This window comes from Mixophyes fleayi, chromosome 9 (genome assembly GCF_038048845.1).
Source record: "Mixophyes fleayi isolate aMixFle1 chromosome 9, aMixFle1.hap1, whole genome shotgun sequence".
In the NCBI taxonomy this organism is placed as follows: Eukaryota; Metazoa; Chordata; class Amphibia; order Anura; family Limnodynastidae; genus Mixophyes; species Mixophyes fleayi.
This window is the reverse complement of record NC_134410.1, coordinates 124,716,101-124,739,791: the sequence shown is the minus strand read 5'-3', so window position 1 is coordinate 124,739,791 and position 23,691 is coordinate 124,716,101. Positions and strand designations below refer to the sequence as shown.

Genomic DNA, 23,691 nt, shown 5'->3' with positions numbered 1-23,691 from the left:
AGTGGTCAGGTCATGTTGGAGGTATAGTGTCCTATGTCTGTATAGAGTTTAATAGAATTGTATTATGATCATGTCCAGTGGTCAGGTCATATTGGAGGTGTAGTGTCCTATGTCTGTATACAGTGTAATAGAATTGTATTATGATCATGTCCAGTGGTCAGGTCATGTTGGGCTGTAGTTTCCTATGTCTGTATATAGTGTAATAGAATTGTATTATGATCATGTCCAGTGGTCAGGTCATGTTGGGGGTGTAGTGTCCTATGTCTGTATACAGTGTAATAGAATTGTATTATGATCATGTCCAGTGGTCAGGTCATGTTGGGGGTGTAGTGTCCTATGTCTGTATAGAGTGTAATAGAATTGTATTATGATCATGTTCAGTGGTCAGGTCATGTTGGGGGTATAGTGTCCTGTGTCTGTATACAGTGTAATAGAATTGTATTATGATCATGTCCAGTGGTCAGGTCATGTTGGGGGTGTAGTGTCCTATGTCTGTATAGACTGTAATAGTATTGTATTATGATCATGTCCAGTGGTCAGGTCATGTTGGGGGTGTAGTGTCCTATGTCTGTATACAGTGTAATAGAATTGTATTATGATCATGTCCAGTGGTCAGGTCATGTTGGAGGTGTAGTGTCCTATGTCTGTATACAGTGTAATAGAATTGTATTATGATCATTTCCAGGGGTCAGGTCATGTTGGGGGTGTAGTGTCCTATGTCTGTATAGAGTGTACTAGAATTGTATTATGATCATGTCCAGTGGTCAGGTCATGTTGGGGGTGTAGTGTCCTATGTCTGTATAGAGTGTAATAGAATTGTATTATGATCATGTCCAGGGGTCAGGTCATGTTGGGGGTGTAGTGTCCTATGTCTGTATACAGTGTAATAGAATTGTATTATGATCATGTCCAGTGGTCAGGTCATGTTGGGGGTGTAGTGTCCTATGTCTGTATACAGTGTAATAGAATTGTATTATGATCATGTCCAGTGGTCAGGTCATGTTGGGGATGTAGTGTCCTATGTCTGTACAGAGTGTAATAGAATTGTATTATGACCATGTCCAGGGGTCAGGTCATGTTGGAGGTGTAGTGTCCTATGTCTGTATACAGTGTAATAGAATTGTATTATGATCATGTCCAGTGGTCAGGTCATGTTGGGGGTGTAGTGTCCTATGTCTGTATACAGTGTAATAGAATTGTATTATGATCATGTCCAGGGGTCAGGTCATGTTGGGGGTGTAGTGTCCTATGTCTGTATACAGTGTAATAGAATTGTATTATGATCATGTCCAGTGGTCAGGTCATGTTGGGGGTGTAGTGTCCTATGTCTGTATACAGTGTAATAGAATTATATTATGATCATGTCCAGTGGTCAGGTCATGTTGGAGGTGTAATGTCCTATGTCTGTATAGAGTGTAATAGAATTGTATTATGATCTTGTCCAGTGGTCAGGTCATGTTGGGGGTGTAGTGTCCTATGTCTGTATAGAGTGTAATAGAATTGTATTATGATCATGTCCAGGGGTCAGGTCATGTTGGGGGTGTAGTGTCCGATGTCTGTATACAGTGTAATAGAATTGTATTATGATCATGTCCAGTGGTCAGGTCATGTTGGGGGTGTAGTGTCCTATGTCTGTATACAGTGTAATAGAATTGTATTATGATCATGTCCAGTGGTCAGGTCATGTTGGAGGTGTAATGTCCTATGTCTGTATACAGTGTAATAGAATTCTATTATGATCTTGTCCAGTGGTCAGGTCATGTTGGGGGTGTAGTGTCCTATGTCTGTATAGAGTGTAATAGAATTGTATTATGATCATGTCCAGTGGTCAGGTCATGTTGGGGGTGTAGTGTCCTATGTCTGTATAGAGTGTAATAGAATTGTATTATGATCATGTCCAGTGGTCAGGTCATGTTGGGGGTGTAGTGTCCGATGTCTGTATACAGTGTAATAGAATTGTATTATGATCATGTCCAGTGGTCAGGTCATGTTGGAGGTGTAGTGTCCTATGTCTGTATAGAGTGTAATAGAATTGTATTATGATCATGTCCAGTGGTCAGGTCATGTTGGGGGTGTAGTGTCCTATGTCTGTATAGAGTGTAATAGAATTGTATTATGATCATGTCCAGTGGTCAGGTCATGTTGGGGGTGTAGTGTTCTATGTCTGTACAGAGTGTAATAGAATTGTATTATGATCATGTCCAGTGATCAGGTCATGTTGGAGGTGTAGTGTCCTATGTCTGTATACAGTGTAATAGAATTGTATTATGATCATGTCCAGTGGTCAGGTCATGTTGGAGGTGTAGTGTCCTATGTCTGTATACAGTGTAATAGAATTGTATTATGATCATGTCCACTGGTCAGGTAATGTTTGGGTGTAGTGTCATATGTCTGTATACAGTGTAATAGAATTGTAATGTGATCATGTCCAGTGGTCAGGTCATGTTGGGGGTGTAGTGTAATATGTCTGTATAGAGTGTAATAGAATTGTATTATGATCATGTCCAGTTGTCAGGTCATGTTGGGGGTGTAGTGTCCTATGTCTGTATAGAGTGTAATAGAATTGTATTATGATCATGTCCAGTGGTCAGGTCATGTTGGGGGTGTAGTGTCCTATGTCTGTATAGAGTGTAATAGAATTGTATTATAATCATGTCCAGTGGTCAGGTCATGTTGGAGGTGTAGTGTCCTATGTCTGTATAGAGTTTACTAGAATTGTATTATGATCATGTCCAGTGGTCAGGTCATGTTGGGGGTGTAGTGTCCTATGTCTGTACACAGTGTAATAGAATTGTATTATGATCATGTCCAGTGGTCATGTCATGTTGGAGATGAAGTGTCCTATGTCTGTATAGAGTTTAATAGAATTGTATTATGATCATGTCCAGTGGTCAGGTCATGTTGGAGGTATAGTGTCCTATGTCTGTATAGAGTTTAATAGAATTGTATTATGATCATGTCCAGTGGTCAGGTCATATTGGAGGTGTAGTGTCCTATGTCTGTATACAGTGTAATAGAATTGTATTATGATCATGTCCAGTGGTCAGGTCATGTTGCGCTGTAGTTTCCTATGTCTGTATATAGTGTAATAGAATTGTATTATGATCATGTGCAGTGGTCAGGTCATGTTGGGGGTGTAGTGTAATATGTCTGTATAGAGTGTAATAGAATTGTATTATGATCATGTCCAGTTGTCAGGTCATGTTGGGGGTGTAGTGTCCTATGTCTGTATAGAGTGTAATAGAATTGTATTATGATCATGTCCAGTGGTCAGGTCATGTTGGGGGTGTAGTGTCCTATGTCTGTATAGAGTGTAATAGAATTGTATTATGATCATGTCCAGTGGTCAGGTCATGTTGGAGGTGTAGTGTCCTATGTCTGTATAGAGTGTAATAGAATTGTATTATGATCATGTCCAGTGGTCAGGTCATGTTGGGGGTGTATTGCCCTATGTCTGTATAGAGTTTACTAGAATTGTATTATGATCATGTCCAGTGGTCAGGTCACGTTGGGGGTGTAGTGTCCTATGTCTGTACACAGTGTAATAGAATTGTATTATGATCATGTCCAGTGGTCATGTCATGTTGGAGATGAAGTGTCCTATGTCTGTATAGAGTTTAATAGAATTGTATTATGATCATGTCCAGTGGTCAGGTCATGTTGGAGGTATAGTGTCCTATGTCTGTATAGAGTTTAATAGAATTGTATTATGATCATGTCCAGTGGTCAGGTCATATTGGAGGTGTAGTGTCCTATGTCTGTATACAGTGTAATAGAATTGTATTATGATCATGTCCAGTGGTCAGGTCATGTTGGGCTGTAGTTTCCTATGTCTGTATATAGTGTAATAGAATTGTATTATGATCATGTCCAGTGGTCAGGTCATGTTGGGGGTGTAGTGTCCTATGTCTGTATACAGTGTAATAGAATTGTATTATGATCATGTCCAGTGGTCAGGTCATGTTGGGGGTGTAGTGTCCTATGTCTGTATAGAGTGTAATAGAATTGTATTATGATCATGTTCAGTGGTCAGGTCATGTTGGGGGTATAGTGTCCTGTGTCTGTATACAGTGTAATAGAATTGTATTATGATCATGTCCAGTGGTCAGGTCATGTTGGGGGTGTAGTGTCCTATGTCTGTATAGACTGTAATAGTATTGTATTATGATCATGTCCAGTGGTCAGGTCATGTTGGGGGTGTAGTGTCCTATGTCTGTATACAGTGTAATAGAATTGTATTATGATCATGTCCAGTGGTCAGGTCATGTTGGAGGTGTAGTGTCCTATGTCTGTATACAGTGTAATAGAATTGTATTATGATCATTTCCAGGGGTCAGGTCATGTTGGGGGTGTAGTGTCCTATGTCTGTATAGAGTGTACTAGAATTGTATTATGATCATGTCCAGTGGTCAGGTCATGTTGGGGGTGTAGTGTCCTATGTCTGTATAGAGTGTAATAGAATTGTATTATGATCATGTCCAGCGGTCAGGTCATGTTGGAGGTGTAGTGTCCTATGTCTGTATACAGTGTAATAGAATTGTATTATGATCATGTCCAGCGGTCAGGTCATGTTGGAGGTGTAGTGTCCTATGTCTGTATAGAGTGTAATAGAATTGTATTATGATCATGTCCAGTGGTCAGGTCATGTTGGAGGTGTAGTGTCCTATGTCTGTATAGAGTGTAATAGAATTGTATTATGATCATGTCCAGCGGTCAGGTCATGTTGGAGGTGTAGTGTCCTATGTCTGTATACAGTGTAATAGAATTGTATTATGATCATGTCCAGTGGTCAGGTCATGTTGGGGGTGTAGTGTCCTATGTCTGTATACAGTGTAATAGAATTGTATTATGATCATGTCCAGTGGTCAGGTCATGTTGGAGGTGTAGAGTCCTATGTCTGTATACAGTGTAATAGAATTGTATTATGATCATGTCCAGTGGTCAGGTCATGTTGGGGGTGTAGTGTCCTATGTCTGTATACAGTGTAATAGAATTGTATTATGATCATGTCCAGTGGTCAGGTCATGTTGGAGGTGTAGTGTCCTATGTCTGTATAGAGTGTAATAGTATTGTTTTATGATCATGTCCAGTGGTCAGGTCATGTTGAGGGTGTAGTGTCCTATGTCTGTATAGAGTGTAATAGAATTGTATTATGATCATGTCCAGTGGTCAGGTCATGTTGGGGATGTAGTGTCCTATGTCTGTACAGAGTGTAATAGAATTGTATTATGACCATGTCCAGGGGTCAGGTCATGTTGGAGGTGTAGTGTCCTATGTCTGTATACAGTGTAATAGAATTGTATTATGATCATGTCCAGTGGTCAGGTCATGTTGGGGGTGTAGTGTCCTATGTCTGTATACAGTGTAATAGAATTGTATTATGATCATGTCCAGGGGTCAGGTCATGTTGGGGGTGTAGTGTCCTATGTCTGTATACAGTGTAATAGAATTGTATTATGATCATGTCCAGTGGTCAGGTCATGTTGGGGGTGTAGTGTCCTATGTCTGTATACAGTGTAATAGAATTATATTATGATCATGTCCAGTGGTCAGGTCATGTTGGAGGTGTAATGTCCTATGTCTGTATAGAGTGTAATAGAATTGTATTATGATCTTGTCCAGTGGTCAGGTCATGTTGGGGGTGTAGTGTCCTATGTCTGTATAGAGTGTAATAGAATTGTATTATGATCATGTCCAGGGGTCAGGTCATGTTGGGGGTGTAGTGTCCGATGTCTGTATACAGTGTAATAGAATTGTATTATGATCATGTCCAGTGGTCAGGTCATGTTGGGGGTGTAGTGTCCTATGTCTGTATACAGTGTAATAGAATTGTATTATGATCATGTCCAGTGGTCAGGTCATGTTGGAGGTGTAATGTCCTATGTCTGTATACAGTGTAATAGAATTCTATTATGATCTTGTCCAGTGGTCAGGTCATGTTGGGGGTGTAGTGTCCTATGTCTGTATAGAGTGTAATAGAATTGTATTATGATCATGTCCAGTGGTCAGGTCATGTTGGGGGTGTAGTGTCCTATGTCTGTATAGAGTGTAATAGAATTGTATTATGATCATGTCCAGTGGTCAGGTCATGTTGGGGGTGTAGTGTCCGATGTCTGTATACAGTGTAATAGAATTGTATTATGATCATGTCCAGTGGTCAGGTCATGTTGGAGGTGTAGTGTCCTATGTCTGTATAGAGTGTAATAGAATTGTATTATGATCATGTCCAGTGGTCAGGTCATGTTGGGGGTGTAGTGTCCTATGTCTGTATAGAGTGTAATAGAATTGTATTATGATCATGTCCAGTGGTCAGGTCATGTTGGGGGTGTAGTGTTCTATGTCTGTACAGAGTGTAATAGAATTGTATTATGATCATGTCCAGTGATCAGGTCATGTTGGAGGTGTAGTGTCCTATGTCTGTATACAGTGTAATAGAATTGTATTATGATCATGTCCAGTGGTCAGGTCATGTTGGAGGTGTAGTGTCCTATGTCTGTATACAGTGTAATAGAATTGTATTATGATCATGTCCACTGGTCAGGTAATGTTTGGGTGTAGTGTCATATGTCTGTATACAGTGTAATAGAATTGTAATGTGATCATGTCCAGTGGTCAGGTCATGTTGGGGGTGTAGTGTAATATGTCTGTATAGAGTGTAATAGAATTGTATTATGATCATGTCCAGTTGTCAGGTCATGTTGGGGGTGTAGTGTCCTATGTCTGTATAGAGTGTAATAGAATTGTATTATGATCATGTCCAGTGGTCAGGTCATGTTGGGGGTGTAGTGTCCTATGTCTGTATAGAGTGTAATAGAATTGTATTATAATCATGTCCAGTGGTCAGGTCATGTTGGAGGTGTAGTGTCCTATGTCTGTATAGAGTTTACTAGAATTGTATTATGATCATGTCCAGTGGTCAGGTCATGTTGGGGGTGTAGTGTCCTATGTCTGTACACAGTGTAATAGAATTGTATTATGATCATGTCCAGTGGTCATGTCATGTTGGAGATGAAGTGTCCTATGTCTGTATAGAGTTTAATAGAATTGTATTATGATCATGTCCAGTGGTCAGGTCATGTTGGAGGTATAGTGTCCTATGTCTGTATAGAGTTTAATAGAATTGTATTATGATCATGTCCAGTGGTCAGGTCATATTGGAGGTGTAGTGTCCTATGTCTGTATACAGTGTAATAGAATTGTATTATGATCATGTCCAGTGGTCAGGTCATGTTGCGCTGTAGTTTCCTATGTCTGTATATAGTGTAATAGAATTGTATTATGATCATGTGCAGTGGTCAGGTAATGTTGGGGGTGTAGTGTAATATGTCTGTATAGAGTGTAATAGAATTGTATTATGATCATGTCCAGTTGTCAGGTCATGTTGGGGGTGTAGTGTCCTATGTCTGTATAGAGTGTAATAGAATTGTATTATGATCATGTCCAGTGGTCAGGTCATGTTGGGGGTGTAGTGTCCTATGTCTGTATAGAGTGTAATAGAATTGTATTATGATCATGTCCAGTGGTCAGGTCATGTTGGAGGTGTAGTGTCCTATGTCTGTATAGAGTGTAATAGAATTGTATTATGATCATGTCCAGTGGTCAGGTCATGTTGGGGGTGTATTGCCCTATGTCTGTATAGAGTTTACTAGAATTGTATTATGATCATGTCCAGTGGTCAGGTCACGTTGGGGGTGTAGTGTCCTATGTCTGTACACAGTGTAATAGAATTGTATTATGATCATGTCCAGTGGTCATGTCATGTTGGAGATGAAGTGTCCTATGTCTGTATAGAGTTTAATAGAATTGTATTATGATCATGTCCAGTGGTCAGGTCATGTTGGAGGTATAGTGTCCTATGTCTGTATAGAGTTTAATAGAATTGTATTATGATCATGTCCAGTGGTCAGGTCATATTGGAGGTGTAGTGTCCTATGTCTGTATACAGTGTAATAGAATTGTATTATGATCATGTCCAGTGGTCAGGTCATGTTGGGCTGTAGTTTCCTATGTCTGTATATAGTGTAATAGAATTGTATTATGATCATGTCCAGTGGTCAGGTCATGTTGGGGGTGTAGTGTCCTATGTCTGTATACAGTGTAATAGAATTGTATTATGATCATGTCCAGTGGTCAGGTCATGTTGGGGGTGTAGTGTCCTATGTCTGTATAGAGTGTAATAGAATTGTATTATGATCATGTTCAGTGGTCAGGTCATGTTGGGGGTATAGTGTCCTGTGTCTGTATACAGTGTAATAGAATTGTATTATGATCATGTCCAGTGGTCAGGTCATGTTGGGGGTGTAGTGTCCTATGTCTGTATAGACTGTAATAGTATTGTATTATGATCATGTCCAGTGGTCAGGTCATGTTGGGGGTGTAGTGTCCTATGTCTGTATACAGTGTAATAGAATTGTATTATGATCATGTCCAGTGGTCAGGTCATGTTGGAGGTGTAGTGTCCTATGTCTGTATACAGTGTAATAGAATTGTATTATGATCATTTCCAGGGGTCAGGTCATGTTGGGGGTGTAGTGTCCTATGTCTGTATAGAGTGTACTAGAATTGTATTATGATCATGTCCAGTGGTCAGGTCATGTTGGGGGTGTAGTGTCCTATGTCTGTATAGAGTGTAATAGAATTGTATTATGATCATGTCCAGCGGTCAGGTCATGTTGGAGGTGTAGTGTCCTATGTCTGTATACAGTGTAATAGAATTGTATTATGATCATGTCCAGCGGTCAGGTCATGTTGGAGGTGTAGTGTCCTATGTCTGTATAGAGTGTAATAGAATTGTATTATGATCATGTCCAGTGGTCAGGTCATGTTGGAGGTGTAGTGTCCTATGTCTGTATAGAGTGTAATAGAATTGTATTATGATCATGTCCAGCGGTCAGGTCATGTTGGAGGTGTAGTGTCCTATGTCTGTATACAGTGTAATAGAATTGTATTATGATCATGTCCAGTGGTCAGGTCATGTTGGGGGTGTAGTGTCCTATGTCTGTATACAGTGTAAAAGAATTGTATTATGATCATGTCCAGTGGTCAGGTCATGTTGGAGGTGTAGAGTCCTATGTCTGTATACAGTGTAATAGAATTGTATTATGATCATGTCCAGTGGTCAGGTCATGTTGGGGGTGTAGTGTCCTATGTCTGTATACAGTGTAATAGAATTGTATTATGATCATGTCCAGTGGTCAGGTCATGTTGGAGGTGTAGTGTCCTATGTCTGTATAGAGTGTAATAGTATTGTTTTATGATCATGTCCAGTGGTCAGGTCATGTTGAGGGTGTAGTGTCCTATGTCTGTATAGAGTGTAATAGAATTGTATTATGATCATGTCCAGTGGTCAGGTCATGTTGGGGGTGTAGTGTCCTTTGTCTGTATAGAGTGTAATAGAATTGTATTATGATCATGTCCAGTGGTCAGGTCATGTTGGGGGTGTAGTGTCCTATGTCTGTATACAGTGTAATAGAATTGTATTATGATCATGTCCAGTGGTCAGGTCATGTTGGGGGTGTAGTGTCCTTTGTCTGTATAGAGTGTAATAGAATTGTATTATGATCATGTCCAGGGGTCAGGTCATGTTGGGGGTGTAGTGTCCTATGTCTGTATACAGTGTAATAGAATTGTATTATGATCATGTCCAGTGGTCAGGTCATGTTGGGGATGTAGTGTCCTATGTCTGTATACAGTGTAATAGAATTGTATTATGATCATGTCCAGCGGTCAGGTCATGTTGGGGGTGTAGTGTCCTATGTCTGTATACAGTGTAATAGAATTGTATTATGATCATGTCCAGTGATCAGGTCATGTTGGAGATGAAGTGTCCTATGTCTGTATAGAGTGTAATAGAATTGTATTATGATCATGTTCAGTGGTCAGGTCATATTGGAGGTGTAGTGTATTATGTCTGTATAGAGTTTACTAGAATTGTATTATGATCATGTCCAGTGGTCAAGTCATGTTGGGAGTGTAGTGTCCTATGTCTGTATACAGTGTAATAGAATTGTATTATGATATGTCCAGTGGTCAGGTCATGTTGGAGGTGTAGTGTCCTATGTCTGTATAGAGTGTAATAGAATTGTATTATGATCATGTTGAGTGGTCAGGTCATGTTGGAGGTGTAGTGTCCTATGTCTGTATAGAGTGTAATAGAATTGTATTATGATATGTCCAGTGGTCAGGTCATGTTGGAGTTGTAGTGTCCTATGTCTGTATAGAGTGTAATAGAATTGTATTATGATCATGTCCAGTGGTCAGGTCATGTTGGGGGTGTAGTGTCCTATGTCTGTATACAGTGTAATAGAATTGAATTATGATCATGTCCACTGGTCAGGTCATGTTGGGGTGTAGTCTCCTATGTCTGTATAGAGTGTAATAAAAGTGTATTATGATCATGTCCAGTGGTCAGGTCATGTTGGGGGTGTAGTGTCCTATGTCTGTATAGAGTGTAATAGAATTGTATTATGATCATATCCAGTGGTCAGGTCATGTTGGGGGTGTAGTGTCCAATGTCTATATACAGTGTAATAGAATGGTATTATGATCATGTCCACTGGTCAGGTCATGTTGGGGTGTAGTGTCCTATGTCTGTATAGAGTTTAATAGAATTGTATTATGATTATGTCCAGTGGTCAGGTCATATTGGAGGTGTAGTGTCCTATGTCTGTATAGAGTGTAATAGAATTGTATTATGATCATGTCCAGTGGTCAGGTCATGTTGGGGGTGTAGTGTCCTATGTCTGTATACAGTGTAATAGAATTGTATTGTGATCATGTCCAGTGGTCAGGTCATGTTGGGTGTGTAGTGTCCTATGTCTATATACAGTGTAATAGAATTGTATTATGATCATGTCCACTGGTCAGGTCATGTTGGGGTGTAGTGTCCTATATCTGTATACAGTGTAATAGAATGGTATTATGATCATGTCCAGTGGTCAGGTCATGTTGGAGGTGTAGTGTCCTATGTCTGTATAGAGTGTAATAGAATTGTATTATGATCATGTCCAGTGGTCAGGTCATGTTGGGGGTGTAGTGTCCTATGTCTCTATACAGTGTAATAGAATGGTATTATGATCATGTCCACTGGTCAGGTAATGTTGGGGGTGTATTGCCCTATGTCTGTATAGAGTTTACTAGAATTGTATTATGATCATGTCCAGTGGTCAGGTCATGTTGGGGGTGTAGTGTCCTATGTCTGTATAGAGTTTAATAGAATTGTATTATGATCATGTCCAGTGGTCAGGTCATGTTGGGGGTGTAGTGTCCTATGTCTGTATACAGTGTAAAAGAATTGTATTATGATCATGTCCAGTGGTCAGGTCATGTTGGAGGTGTAGTGTCCTATGTCTGTATAGAGTGTAATAGAATTGTATTATGATCATGTCCAGTGGTCAGGTCATGTTGGGGGTGTAGTGTCCTATGTCTGTATAGAGCGTACTAGAATTGTGTTATGATCATGTCCAGTGGTCAGGTCATGTTGGGGGTGTAGTGTCCTATGTCTGTATAGAGTGTACTAGAATTGTGTTATGATCATGTCCAGTGGTCAGGTCATGTTGGGGGTGTAGTCTCCTATGTCTGTATAGAGTGTAATAGAATTGTATTATGATCATATCCAGTGGTCAGGTCATGTTGGAGGTGTAGTGTCCTATGTCTGTATAGAGTGTAATAAAATTCTATTATGATCATGTCCAGTGGTCAGGTCATGTTGGGGGTGTAGTGTCCTATGTCTGTATAGAGTGTAATAGAATTGTATTATGATCAGTGGTCAGGTCATGTTGGGGGTGTAGTGTCCTATGTCTGTATAGAGTGTAATAGTATTGTATTATGATCATGTCCAGTGGTCAGGTCATGTTGGAGGTGTAGTGTCCTATGTCTGTATATAGTGTAATAGAATTGTATTATGATCATGCCCAGTGGTCAGGTCATGTTGGAGGTGTAGTGTCCTATGCCTGTATAGAGTGTAATAGAATTGTATTATGATCATGTCCAGTGGTCAGGTCATGTTGGGGTGTAGTGTCCTATGTCTGTATACAGTGTAATAGAATTGTATTATGATCATGTCCAGTGGTCAGGTCATGTTGGAGGTGTAGTGTCCTATGTCTGTATACAGTGTAATAGAATTGTATTATGATCATGTCCAGTGGTCAGGTCATGTTGGAGGTGTAGTGTCCTATGTCTGTATACAGTGTAATAGAATTGTATTATGATCATGTCCAGTGGTCAGGTCATGTTGGGGGTGTAGTGTCCTATGTCTGTATAGAGTGCAATAGAATTGTGTTATGATCATGTCCAGTGATCAAGTCATGTTGGAGGTGTAGTGTCCTATGTTTGTATAGAGTGTAATAGAATTATATTATGATCATTTCCAGTGGTTGAGTCATGTTGGAGGTGTAATGTCCTATGTCTGTATAGAGTGTAATAGAATTGTATTATGATCATGTCCACTGGTTAGTTCATGTTGGGGGTGTAGTGTCCTATGTCTGTATAGAGTGTAATAGAATTGTATTATGATCATGTCCACTGGTCAGGTCATGTTGGGGTGTAGTGTTCTATGTCTGTATAGAGTGTAATAGAATTGTGTTATGATCATGTCCAGTGGTCAGGTCATGTTGGAGGTGTAGTGTCCTATGTCTGTATACAGTGTAATAGAATTATATTATGATCATGTCCAGTGGTCAGGTCATGTTGGGGGTGTAGTGTCCTATGTCTGTATACAGTATAATAGAATTGTATTATGATCATGTCCAGTGGTCAGGTCATGTTGGGGTGTAGTGTCCTATGTCTGTATACAGTGTAATAGAATTGTATTATGATCATGTCCAGTGATGATATAAGTTACAGAATCTCCGACACCATGGAAAAAGCACGTGTAGCGAAACGCGTTCGGCAGAAACTACCACTGCACTGGCACCTCTTATTTATTTCATTTTGTATTTCACTGTTTTGATTTCTTAATTTCTTTATTAATTTTATTTATTTATACTCATTGACTTTTACTAGTCTATTGATTTCACAACCACTGTATTTTATAACACCACTTTCATTCATATAATCTTATTCACTTATATTAATTTACCATCCCCAGCTCTCATACATTTTGGAAATTCAAAAGAACTGTAGCTTGTTATCGCTATAAGAATATATCCTAATATAATTATTTTGATTCATTAAACATTCTAAACAGGAAAAGTGGAGATGTTCCCCATAGCAACCAATCAGATTCTAGCTAGCGATTATCTAGAATGTACCAGATAAATGATAGCTAGAATCTGATTGGTTGCCAATCTTCCATCTATTATATATTCTTACATCTCCTTTTTTTTTTTGCAACATTTCTTTACATCATTCTTATCTCATTATTATCCACACTTTCTATTTTATTGTCTAATAAGTTATTTTCTTCATTTAATAATTTCCAGAATTTTTCATTTGTGTGTATATTAATCAATATTTCAACTATCAATCCCTTTTTTCACCCACCACCGCTGGCTCCGAAACACACTTGGGATATGGAAATCGGAAGTCAAGTGACTCCACAAACAGACTCCACGGCAACAACATAGCTGTAGCCTGAAGCACAGCCAACACTAATATCATTTTTAAAAAGTTGGGACTTCCATTTTAAATACAGCTTTTTCCACCAATCACCATGGGGTAAAAGGAAATTTAAGTGACTCAATGCTAGAAAATACCTCCTAGCAATTGATCTATAGTGGGGGCCCGTTATCTGTAATCACCGGGTCTTTCAATGACGGGGGGAGGAGTCAATGGTGAGACGGACAGCATGTCAGCGAATCAGAATGAATCAGCTGCCCTCCGATTCGCTGCCATGATCAAAGTTTCTCAAAGTTCCAGCAGCAGACCTGTAATTGACAAAATGACCACTAGGGGCATTGATCCACTGGATAATATTTGCAGAGAAGGCATAGTACCTCTTGTACATGTTGGGGTACACCTGTTGCCGACACACGCGGGCGACGTAGCTATTTTGTGGGCTGAATTAACGTTTATGAGAATGCAGCCTGTGAATTCACTGAGAAAATAATGTGTATTTAATAAAAAGCAAAATAAAGTCTAATTAAACTTTGTGTGGGACGTCCCCATCCCTGTTTATTCTCTCTGGGCCTGAGTCATTAAGGAGAGCAAAGCATGAAAAAGGAATAACTTTGCATCTGGGCAAAACCATGTTGCATTGGAGGGGGGAGGTAAATTTAAAAATGTGCAGACAGGTTTATAGTTTGGATAGGGCATGTCCGAAATCAACTTTAAATTTCAGTATAAATATAAAGCTATCAAGTATTTGTGTGCTAGATAAAACAAACAAACAGCCAGTATTAAACTTATGTGCAAAATAATCAACCAGTTTGCACCCCTTGCATTGTAACATGGTTTGTCCCTGAAAAACATTTACTCCTTTTCTTTTGCAGGTACGGCGATATGGTTCCAGACACAATAGCCGGGAAGATTTTTGGCTCTATCTGCTCCCTCAGTGGAGTGCTGGTTATTGCACTACCGGTTCCTGTCATCGTATCTAATTTCAGCCGCATTTATCACCAGAACCAGAGAGCGGACAAGCGCCGGGCGCAGCAAGTAAGCGGATCTCTTCACTCGGTCACTCCCTCCGATTTCTATGACTGTACTAAAGCTCTGCAGTTATAGTAATTATCTGTCATGCTGCTCCCCCTCCTGCTTCATATTTCTCTCCTGTCGCTAAACACCGCTTTGTTTTGTCATTTTTACAGAAGATCCGCCTGGCCAGGATTAGGCTGGCAAAGAGCAGCACGACCAACGCCTTTCTACGTTACAAAGAGAGTGGCGGTCTGGAGGTAAGGACTGTCCAGGAGCTTTGTGAGGGTGTTGCTTTGGGATGGAATCACCGGGAAGTGATGAAGTGGGTTTTATCCGCAAGGTGTAGCTCAAGCGGTTCTTGACTGTCTTGCGTGCGCAGTAGTATATTCTTCATTCACACCTCATACGGTAAACAATTAACAAGTGGCTGATTATTACTGCTCAGTAAATTTAGGTCACTGGGGCAGGAGATGGGGTTATTTCAGAGGGACAAGATTTGCTGGTATCGGAGGTAATGAAACCTCTCCGACACGGGTGATTCAAAACGCATGAATCTGGAGAATTGAAAGTCTGCTTCATTGCACAACCCTAAGTAATATGGACGACCAAGTAGCCTTGTGTCTGGGAGGTATGAGATCACGCTGTGTTCCAGGTCACCTTGTGTTTTTAGCATGTTTCGATAAAATAGACATGTTGTGCATTTGAGCGGCTTGGTGGCTGGACGATGGCATGGTTAGTGCACCTGTGGAGTTGAGTATTTCTTCTATCCTAAACCTCCATGTCTCGTGTGGGTAGTTCTTTATAACTTGCCCCAACATCATCATCCAAGTCTCCGAATCACACTGCACTTTATAACTGCAGGTCCCCAGATCCTTGCCGATAGGTGAACTGGGGTGAAACAATGGGCCTGAATCATGTCCGAACGCAACTTGTACGTAAATTGCACTTTGAAAAAGATTATGGAACTTGAGCGTAGTTTCATAATCCGACCGTATCTCGAAATACATTTTGATTTGAATCTGGGTATAAGTACATTCTGCCTAAACGGTACTTACCGTAGCTAGACACACAGAACAAACTGCAGTATACACACAAGCATAAGTACAAAAAAACTCACATTTGAACACATACATTTTTTTTTAGATAAAATAAAAGAAGAATTCTTAACACTATCATCATTTATAGAAATATTTATTTTTCTAAAAAAAATTTTTTTTTTTCTACATTCAATATATGTCGAAGATGTTTTTCATGTGTACTGTACATACAATTTGTTTTTATAGTATAGTTGCATAGGGTGTAGTACATATTAAGGGTGCTGTTTATGTGTTTACACCGAATCATAAGACAGCGACTTGTGAAAAACACAGACTTATGTGTATACACAGACACACCGCAATTCCGATGTGAGGAGAGCCCGACACTTGAAAATTACGTCACTTTGAACCGCGACTTGCATATTTAAAGCGGAAACTGACCCGGCGTACGATCACGTAATGTGGGTATGAACTTTAATCCTAATCCTAAGCATAATTATAATGGTATGGTAAAGTTCATACTTACATTACATGATCGTACGCGTGTTTTTCACAAGTCGCTGTTTTATGACTCGGATTGTTTATATCGGTGTTTACCGCACCGTTAAACTGACTACCACCAGTTGCATACACATGTTCTGTGATAGCTACCGTCTCGCATATGTGTCATTTTTAATTCAAAGACTATGCCATGTCAGTCATCAATACCACTCGGCATTTACCTGCCTTGTAGTGGGCACAAGTGAAACTGGTGAAAACAAGCGCACTTATAAGATACAGTCATGGCCAAAAGTTTTGAGAATGACACAAATATTATTTTTCACAAACTCTGCTGCCTCAGTTTTTATGATGGCAATTTGCATATACTCCAGAGTGTCATGAAGAGTGATCAGATGAATTACAATTAATTTCAAAGTCCCTCTTTGCCATGACAATGAACCATATCCCAAAAACAACATTTCCACTGCATTTCAGCCCTGCCACAAAAGGAGAAGCTGACATCAGGTCAGTGATTCTCTTGTTAACACAGGTGAGAGTGTTGACGAGGACAAGGCTGAAGATCACGCAGTCATCCTGATTGAGTTAGAATAACAGACTGGAAGCTTTAAAAGGAAGGTGGTGTTTGTAATCATTGTTCTTCCTTTGTTAACCATGGTTATCTGCAAACACGTGCAGTCATAATTTCTTTGCACAAAAAGGGCTTCACATGCAAGGATATTGCTGCTAGTAAGATTGCACCTAAATCAACCATTTATCGGATTATCAAGAACTTCATGGAGAGAGGTTCAATAGTTGTGAAGAGGGGTTCAGGGCGCATAAGAACGTCCAGGAAGCGCCAGACCATCTTCTAAAGTTGATTCAGCTGCGGGATCAGGGCACCACCAGTGCAGAGCTTGCTCAGGAATGCCAGCAGGCAGGTGTGAGTGCATCTGCACGCACAGTGAGGCGAACACTTTTGGAGGATGGCCTAGTGTCAAGAAGGCCAGCAAAAAAGCCACTTCTCTTCAGGAAAAACAGCAGGGACAGACTGATATTCTGCAAAAGGTACAGGGATTGGACTGCTGAGGACTGGGGTAAAGTCATTTTCTCTGATGAATCCCCTTTTAGATAGTTTGGGGCATCTGGAAAAATGCCTGTCCGGAGAAGGAAAGGTGAGCGCTACCATAAGTCCTGTGTCATGCCAACAGTAAAGTATCCTGAGACCATTCATGTGTGGGGTTGCTTCTCAGCTAAGGGAGTGGGCTCACTCAAAATTTTGCCTAAGAACACAGCCATGAATAAAGAATGGTACCAAAACATCCTCCAAGAGAAACTTCTTCCAACCATCCAAGAACAGTTTAGTGACGAACAATGCCTCTTCCAGCATGATGGAGCACCTTGCCATAAGACAAAAGTGATAACTAAGTGGCTCGGGGATCAAAACATCGAAATTTTGGGTCCATGGCAATGAAACTCCCCAGACCTTTGAGAACTTGTGGTCAATCCTCCAGAGGCGGGTGGTCAAACAAAAACCCACAAATTCTGACAAATTCCAAGCATTGATTAGGTAAGAATGGGCGGCCATCAGTCAGTATGTGGCCCAGAAGTTGATTGACAGCATGCCAGGGCGAATTGCAGAGGTCTTCAAAAAGAAGGGTCAAAACTGCAAATATTGACTCTTTGCATAAACTTAATGTAATTGTCAATAAAAGCCTTGGACACTTGTAATTTTACTTCAGTATACCATAGCAACATCTGACAAAAAGGTTTAATAACACTGAAGCAGCAAACTTTGTGAAAACCAACATATGTCATTCTTAAAACTTTTGGCCATGACTGTACACAGAATTTGAGTTGTCAGCATCTGTATCAGAACGCCTTCACTGTACATAGCAAGCGTTAGTCCTTCTCGTTCTGCCACTGAAGTAACAGGCAGTCGTGTCATTTGTGCTCGGACATGAATGGCATGCATTGTCTCCGTTGGCATAATGTCCGTTTTTGGGCATCCGCAGAGATACACTATGTAAATGGACGCACGCCTGAATATGAAGGCCCAATGTGTGGATAGTGCCATAATAGATGAGCAATTTTAGGTGGCCCAACTGGTCCTGAGTGATTGTACTTTGTGGTCGTTTCCCACATAAGCACAGAAGTCCTGACGTACAGAATGGACACCGGTATAATTCTCCAACTGCGACAAATATTGCTATGAATTAACGCAAAAGACCTTGTGCCAGTGCAGTTATCTCTATTACCATACAGCAACACTTCTGAAACTGTTCTCCTGCACAAACCCAGTGCTCATTGACCTGCAGGAACAAAAATCAATAATGGAGGCTTTGGGAGTAGGGAAGATATAAGGACAAGGCATTACACCAGTTGTTGGCATGAGAGCGGAGGTATCAATAAGACATAGATGTGTTCATCCGGAGAAATCCGAGCTCCTCTTAGAGGTCAAGGAATGACAAGTAAAAGAAAGACTGGAGCTCTATGTAGATAAGTGGAAGAAGATGGCACCGTGTGGTGAAGTGATGAATGAAGTGATATGAGAAGCATATATAGAACAAGAGAGTGGAGGCCTAGGGATACATAAGAAGGCTTTAAGGGAGAGTTCAGTGCAGATGGCCAGTGCTACCATAGATGTGTACGGGAAGTCTAGACTCAGTGGTCTGCCAATATGTTGGTTACAGAAGTACAGCAACTACAAATTGAGAGAGTAAGATAATAAAATCTAACTTGCTGATAATGATTCGGTTTAGCATACTAAAGACACAGAAGCCCATTTTGAATCCTGTTTCATATATAGCACAGATGCGAGGACAGCTCATGCAGTGGTGGAAATGGAAATTTTTAAGTGGTGGTACGATAACCGTAACTGAATGGCTTGTCTAACCCCGGAAGCTTTAAATGAATTTTAGCCCTAACTTTAGATGCCTTTTGACACTATTTAAAAACAAATGTATGATTACTTACTTAATATGTATTTCTGTATTTTACTCGATAGTGTTAAAAAGCATCTAAAATTAGGGCTCTTTGTCCCCCACCTCTAATGTCACACACACAAATATAGGACACACACACACAGAACATAGACTTATAAGTATGCCGAAATCTGTCTCTATCAGAAAAGTACTTGTCTGTTTCCTGAGACGTGCTTAGAATGGTGTTGAAATGAAGAAATCATGGTTTATTGTTTCTGCTGAGGAGAAGTTCTTAATTAAAGTTTTGTCAGAATATCACGTTGAATTAACATGTATGTTTCTATTTTATGTGTCTGTCTTACTATGTTATACAAGTGGTGAGTTAGACTGTAGAAGTGCCGGTATTACATACCGTTGTATATCGCCCCACTTCCATCACCGAGTTCATGTTAAATCTGAGCCAGAATAGAGGTAGGGGAAGGATGGAGCAAACTAGTGAATTAAAGTTGCAAACATTTAAGACATCTCCAGTTACTGCAGATGTGGGTTTTCAGTGTGTAGGGAACGTTCAGTTGTCATTGAAAGACGTTCCACTTTGTATTAACGTAGCAGGTAACGGGGACCTGGGAATAAAATGATTCTGTATTGCTGAATGCCACATGAATGTTTGCTATGTTGCAGGAAAATACTGAGACTCAGGCTCTATGTATCAAGAATCGCTCAGCGTTTGAGTTACAGCATCATCACCTCTTACACTGTCTGGAGAAGACCACGGTAAGAATCTATTGACCAATGCACCCAATACCCCCCAATCTGCTGTATGCTAGTCGCCATGCTGAGTTTTAGACCTCTCTGTTGTCTGTGATGGTCCCTATGAGTCCTATGATTAATGAGCTGTCCATTAAATCACCATTATATCACCTATTGTGACTGATATCGCCTAATTCTCTCCCTGTGCCACGTTGCACTGAGTACGTATCGCTGTCTCCTTTTTCTCTGTTTGCCTCCTCTCTCTAGTGCCACGAATTTACAGATGAACATACATACAGCGAGGCTCTGATGACCGAATCGATCGGCTACCGGACCAGCCGCAGCACCTCTGTATCCTCCCAGCAGGGTCTGGGTACCTCCTGCTGCCCTCGCCGCGCCAAGCGCCGCGCCATCCGACTTAACTCCACCGTCTCCGTCAGTCGCGGCAGCATGCAGGAACTGGATACTCTCCATGTGCAGAAAAGCCTTAACCAGAGGTAAGTAGTCGTGTTACCTAGTAACTTACCTGTGTGCAACACAAGACTCAACTCTCAGGGCTAGATTTACTAAGCTGCGGGTTTGAAAAAGTGGGGATGTTGCCTATAGCAACCAATCAGATTCTAGCTTTCATTTATTTAGTACCTTCTACAAAATGACAGCTAGAATCTGATTGGTTGCTATAGGCAACATCCCCACTTTTTCAAACCCGCAGCTTAGTAAATCTAGCCCTCAGTCTTTATAAAATTCCAGCCAGAACTTGTACGAATGTTCCATTTAATAATATTTAACTATTGCAATCAACCCTGACGGAACATTATCATTAAAAAAATCTATATCAGGGGGGAAGCCCTGTGTACCCACCCACTCCAAAGGCTGTTGTACGCATAGTAGATGACCTCCACACTAGATACATATAGAGACATTTAACGCTACTCTTTGGAGATGTGTTTTGTGGGTTTTAGCCGATACAGCAAAGACTACAGATGACTGTTAATAACTACATGACCTGCCCTGTACTACGCCTGTCCTACAGGAAATTTATAGCCTAAATAAATACATTAATAATAAATACAGAACATATCAAAGAGCTCTTTGCATTATTCATGTACATATATATTTAAAACAATTCCATTTGGAATATGTCTGCGGGAGGAGTGGAGATTCATATATAGGTAATATATGACTTATTATCTGTGGCAAAGCTGAACCAATCCCAGGAAATAAGTGGCCAATGCAACTAAAAATGACTGCCGGCTCTTTAAAGAGACTCTAACTCATTTGCCTCTGTATATAAAGATTATGGGAAGGCTTTGTGGAGATATTGTGAGCTAGTGTGAAAATGTGTCCAAACCCAAATAAAGTTCTTGTCTTGTTACGTTGGCGTCATTCTTCGTATTTGTTTCATTATACCATCATCATTTATTTATATAGCGCCAGCAGATTCCGTAGCGCTTTACAATTGGGAACAAACATTAATAAAACAGTACTGGGTAATTCATACAGACAGAGAGGTAAGAGAACCCTGCTCGCAAGCTTACAATCTATGGGACAATGGGAGTTAGATAGACAAGGGTAAGTGCTGCAACATATTGCATATTTGTCCAGCTAGAATTCAAAGGTTACAAAGTATTTAGTGGGCTGTGTGATCAGTCACACAGCAATATTGGTCAGAGGGTTGTTGTCTTGTGTTACATGTGTAGAGGGTGGTAATAGGGTAACCTAGGGAGGGTAAGAGGGTGGTTGAGGAATATTATAAGCTTGCCTGAAGAGGTGGGTTTTCAGAGAACGCTTGAATGTTTGAAGACCAGAGGAAAGTCTTATTGTGCGAGGGAGAGAATTCCACAGTGGGTGCAGCCCCAAAAAGTCCAGTAACCGGGAATGGGAGGATGTGATGAGAGTGAAAGAAAGAAGCAGATCTTGTGCAGAACGGAGGTGTCGAGTTGGGAGATATTTTGAGACAAGTGAGGAAATGTATGTCGGTGCAATTTTGTTGCTGGCTTTGTTTGTTAGTAGAATTGTACATTGGATTCGTTGAAAAACGGGCAACCAATGTAGAGACTGACAGAGCGACTCAGCAGAGGAAAATCGGTTTTCAAGGAAAATGAATCTAGCTCGACTCTGACTTTGGGAAGACCAGTAAGGAGGGAATTACAATAGTCGATGCGGGAGATGATGAGTGCATGAATTAGAGTTTTTACAGTGTCTTGTGTGAGACGTATTCTGGAAATGACTAGCTAGCCATGGAGCCCAGACTTGACTGAAGACGTGGCCTCTATCGTTGAGGTAGTACGTAATCTCCTCCATAGTGGCCACATGCCCCCTTTCCCCACTTTTGTTCGCACTCACCATAGAACCCCTGGCCGTGAAAATACGACAAAATCCTAGCATCTCCAGCATACAAATATCCTCCAGCATCTATAAGATTGCGCTCTACGCAGATGACGTCTCCTTACCATTATTAATCCCCTAACATCGTTACCAAACCTATTTCAGGAGCTTGATAACTTTTCTATAGTCTCGAATTTTAAGGTTAATACGGCCAAGACAGACATCCTGGATCTCAACATCCCACCGAAGTTGAAGCAGCTTCTGGAGTTAAATTTTCCATTTCACTGTAACTCCGTTAGTTCAAATATCTGGGTATAGCAATTACTAGAAAGGTAGAAGACCTCTACCAAGCAAACTACCCTCAACTGATAGCGTGTCTTAAAAAAGACATGATATCTTGGGTGGGCCGGATTACATCAGTGAAGATGAATTTGCTCCCCAGGCTGCTTTACCTTTTCCATACCCTCCCCATCAAAGTTCCTCCCTCTACTTTTAAAATGCTGCAAACTTCCATCATGCGCTTTATTTGGTCACATAAGAGACCCAGGAATCTCTGCACGTATCCTACAACGCTCTCCCATGGCAGGTGGCCTCGGCATACCAAATCTTCAACTATTACTATGTGGCGCGTTTAGCCCAATGTGTCCAATGGCACTCCCCGCCTGGGACCAGGGTCTGGGTTGATATAGAATCGGATCTATTAGGAGGCCCGCCGATTTGTTCTATCCTCTGGCTCTCAGCCGCATAGCGTCAAGCATCCTCTTGAACTCACCCGGTAATATCCCTCTCCCTTTCAATCTGGTCTCAGTGTAGTAGAATGGCGTCTCTATCTCCTGCTCCCCAGATACTTATACCTCTTTGGTCAAACCCAGCTTTCACACCAGGCCTATCACGTGCTATGTACACAAAATGGGCAGGGGAAGGTAAATTGCTACTGCTAAATCACATAACAGGGACTCTAACATTCCCTCAGTTTTCAGAGCTGACTGAGCGGTGCGGGTTTGCGAGTGGGCAGTTCCACCAATACTTACAAATCAGGCATTATCATCAACAGGATAAGGTTCAGTTATCTGCTAGACCCCCCACTGTGTTTGAGAACTTGTGCCTATAGAGACCGTCCTCAAAAGGTCTAATCTCAACGCTATACAATGCTCTACTCCCCATCTCCACGGAGGCTAAGGACCGGTTTCAGACACAGTGGGAGGCAGATTTGGGAACGTCTCTAGAGCCAGAAGAATGGTCGGATATCTATAAATGGACAGCACGTTGTTCCATAAATGTCCGCACTAAAGAAAACGCCATTAAATTGCTGCATAGATGGTACTACGTTCCTTCTAGGCTCCATATTGTATATCCTCAAACAAGTCCAACATGTTGGAGAGACTGTGGCCACACTGGCACCTTCATACACACATGGTGGGACTGCCCCAAACTGCGCCCGTTCTGGATAGAGGTTCTCGCATTAGCAACAGCTATTCTCGATACTCCTGTGCCCTCCGATCCTAAGCACGTATTACTGCCTCTACCTCTCCCAGACCTTCCAACGCACACCCATAAGCTTCTCCGGCATATAATCAGCGCAGCTACCTGCCAAATAGCTGCTT

General features: G+C 40.9%; 1 protein-coding gene across 1 annotated transcript in view; it reads left to right on the top strand.

Moving 5' to 3' along the window:
- The window catches only part of KCND1 (potassium voltage-gated channel subfamily D member 1), a 66,427-nt gene that overhangs the window by 35,279 nt on the left and 7,457 nt on the right, over positions 1-23,691 (top strand). The window contains exons 3-6 of the mRNA XM_075185533.1: positions 14,430-14,592; positions 14,745-14,828; positions 19,691-19,783; positions 20,027-20,256. Coding sequence (XP_075041634.1) covers positions 14,430-14,592; positions 14,745-14,828; positions 19,691-19,783; positions 20,027-20,256 — 570 coding nt within the window. The remainder of the gene's footprint in view (positions 1-14,429; positions 14,593-14,744; positions 14,829-19,690; positions 19,784-20,026; positions 20,257-23,691) is intronic.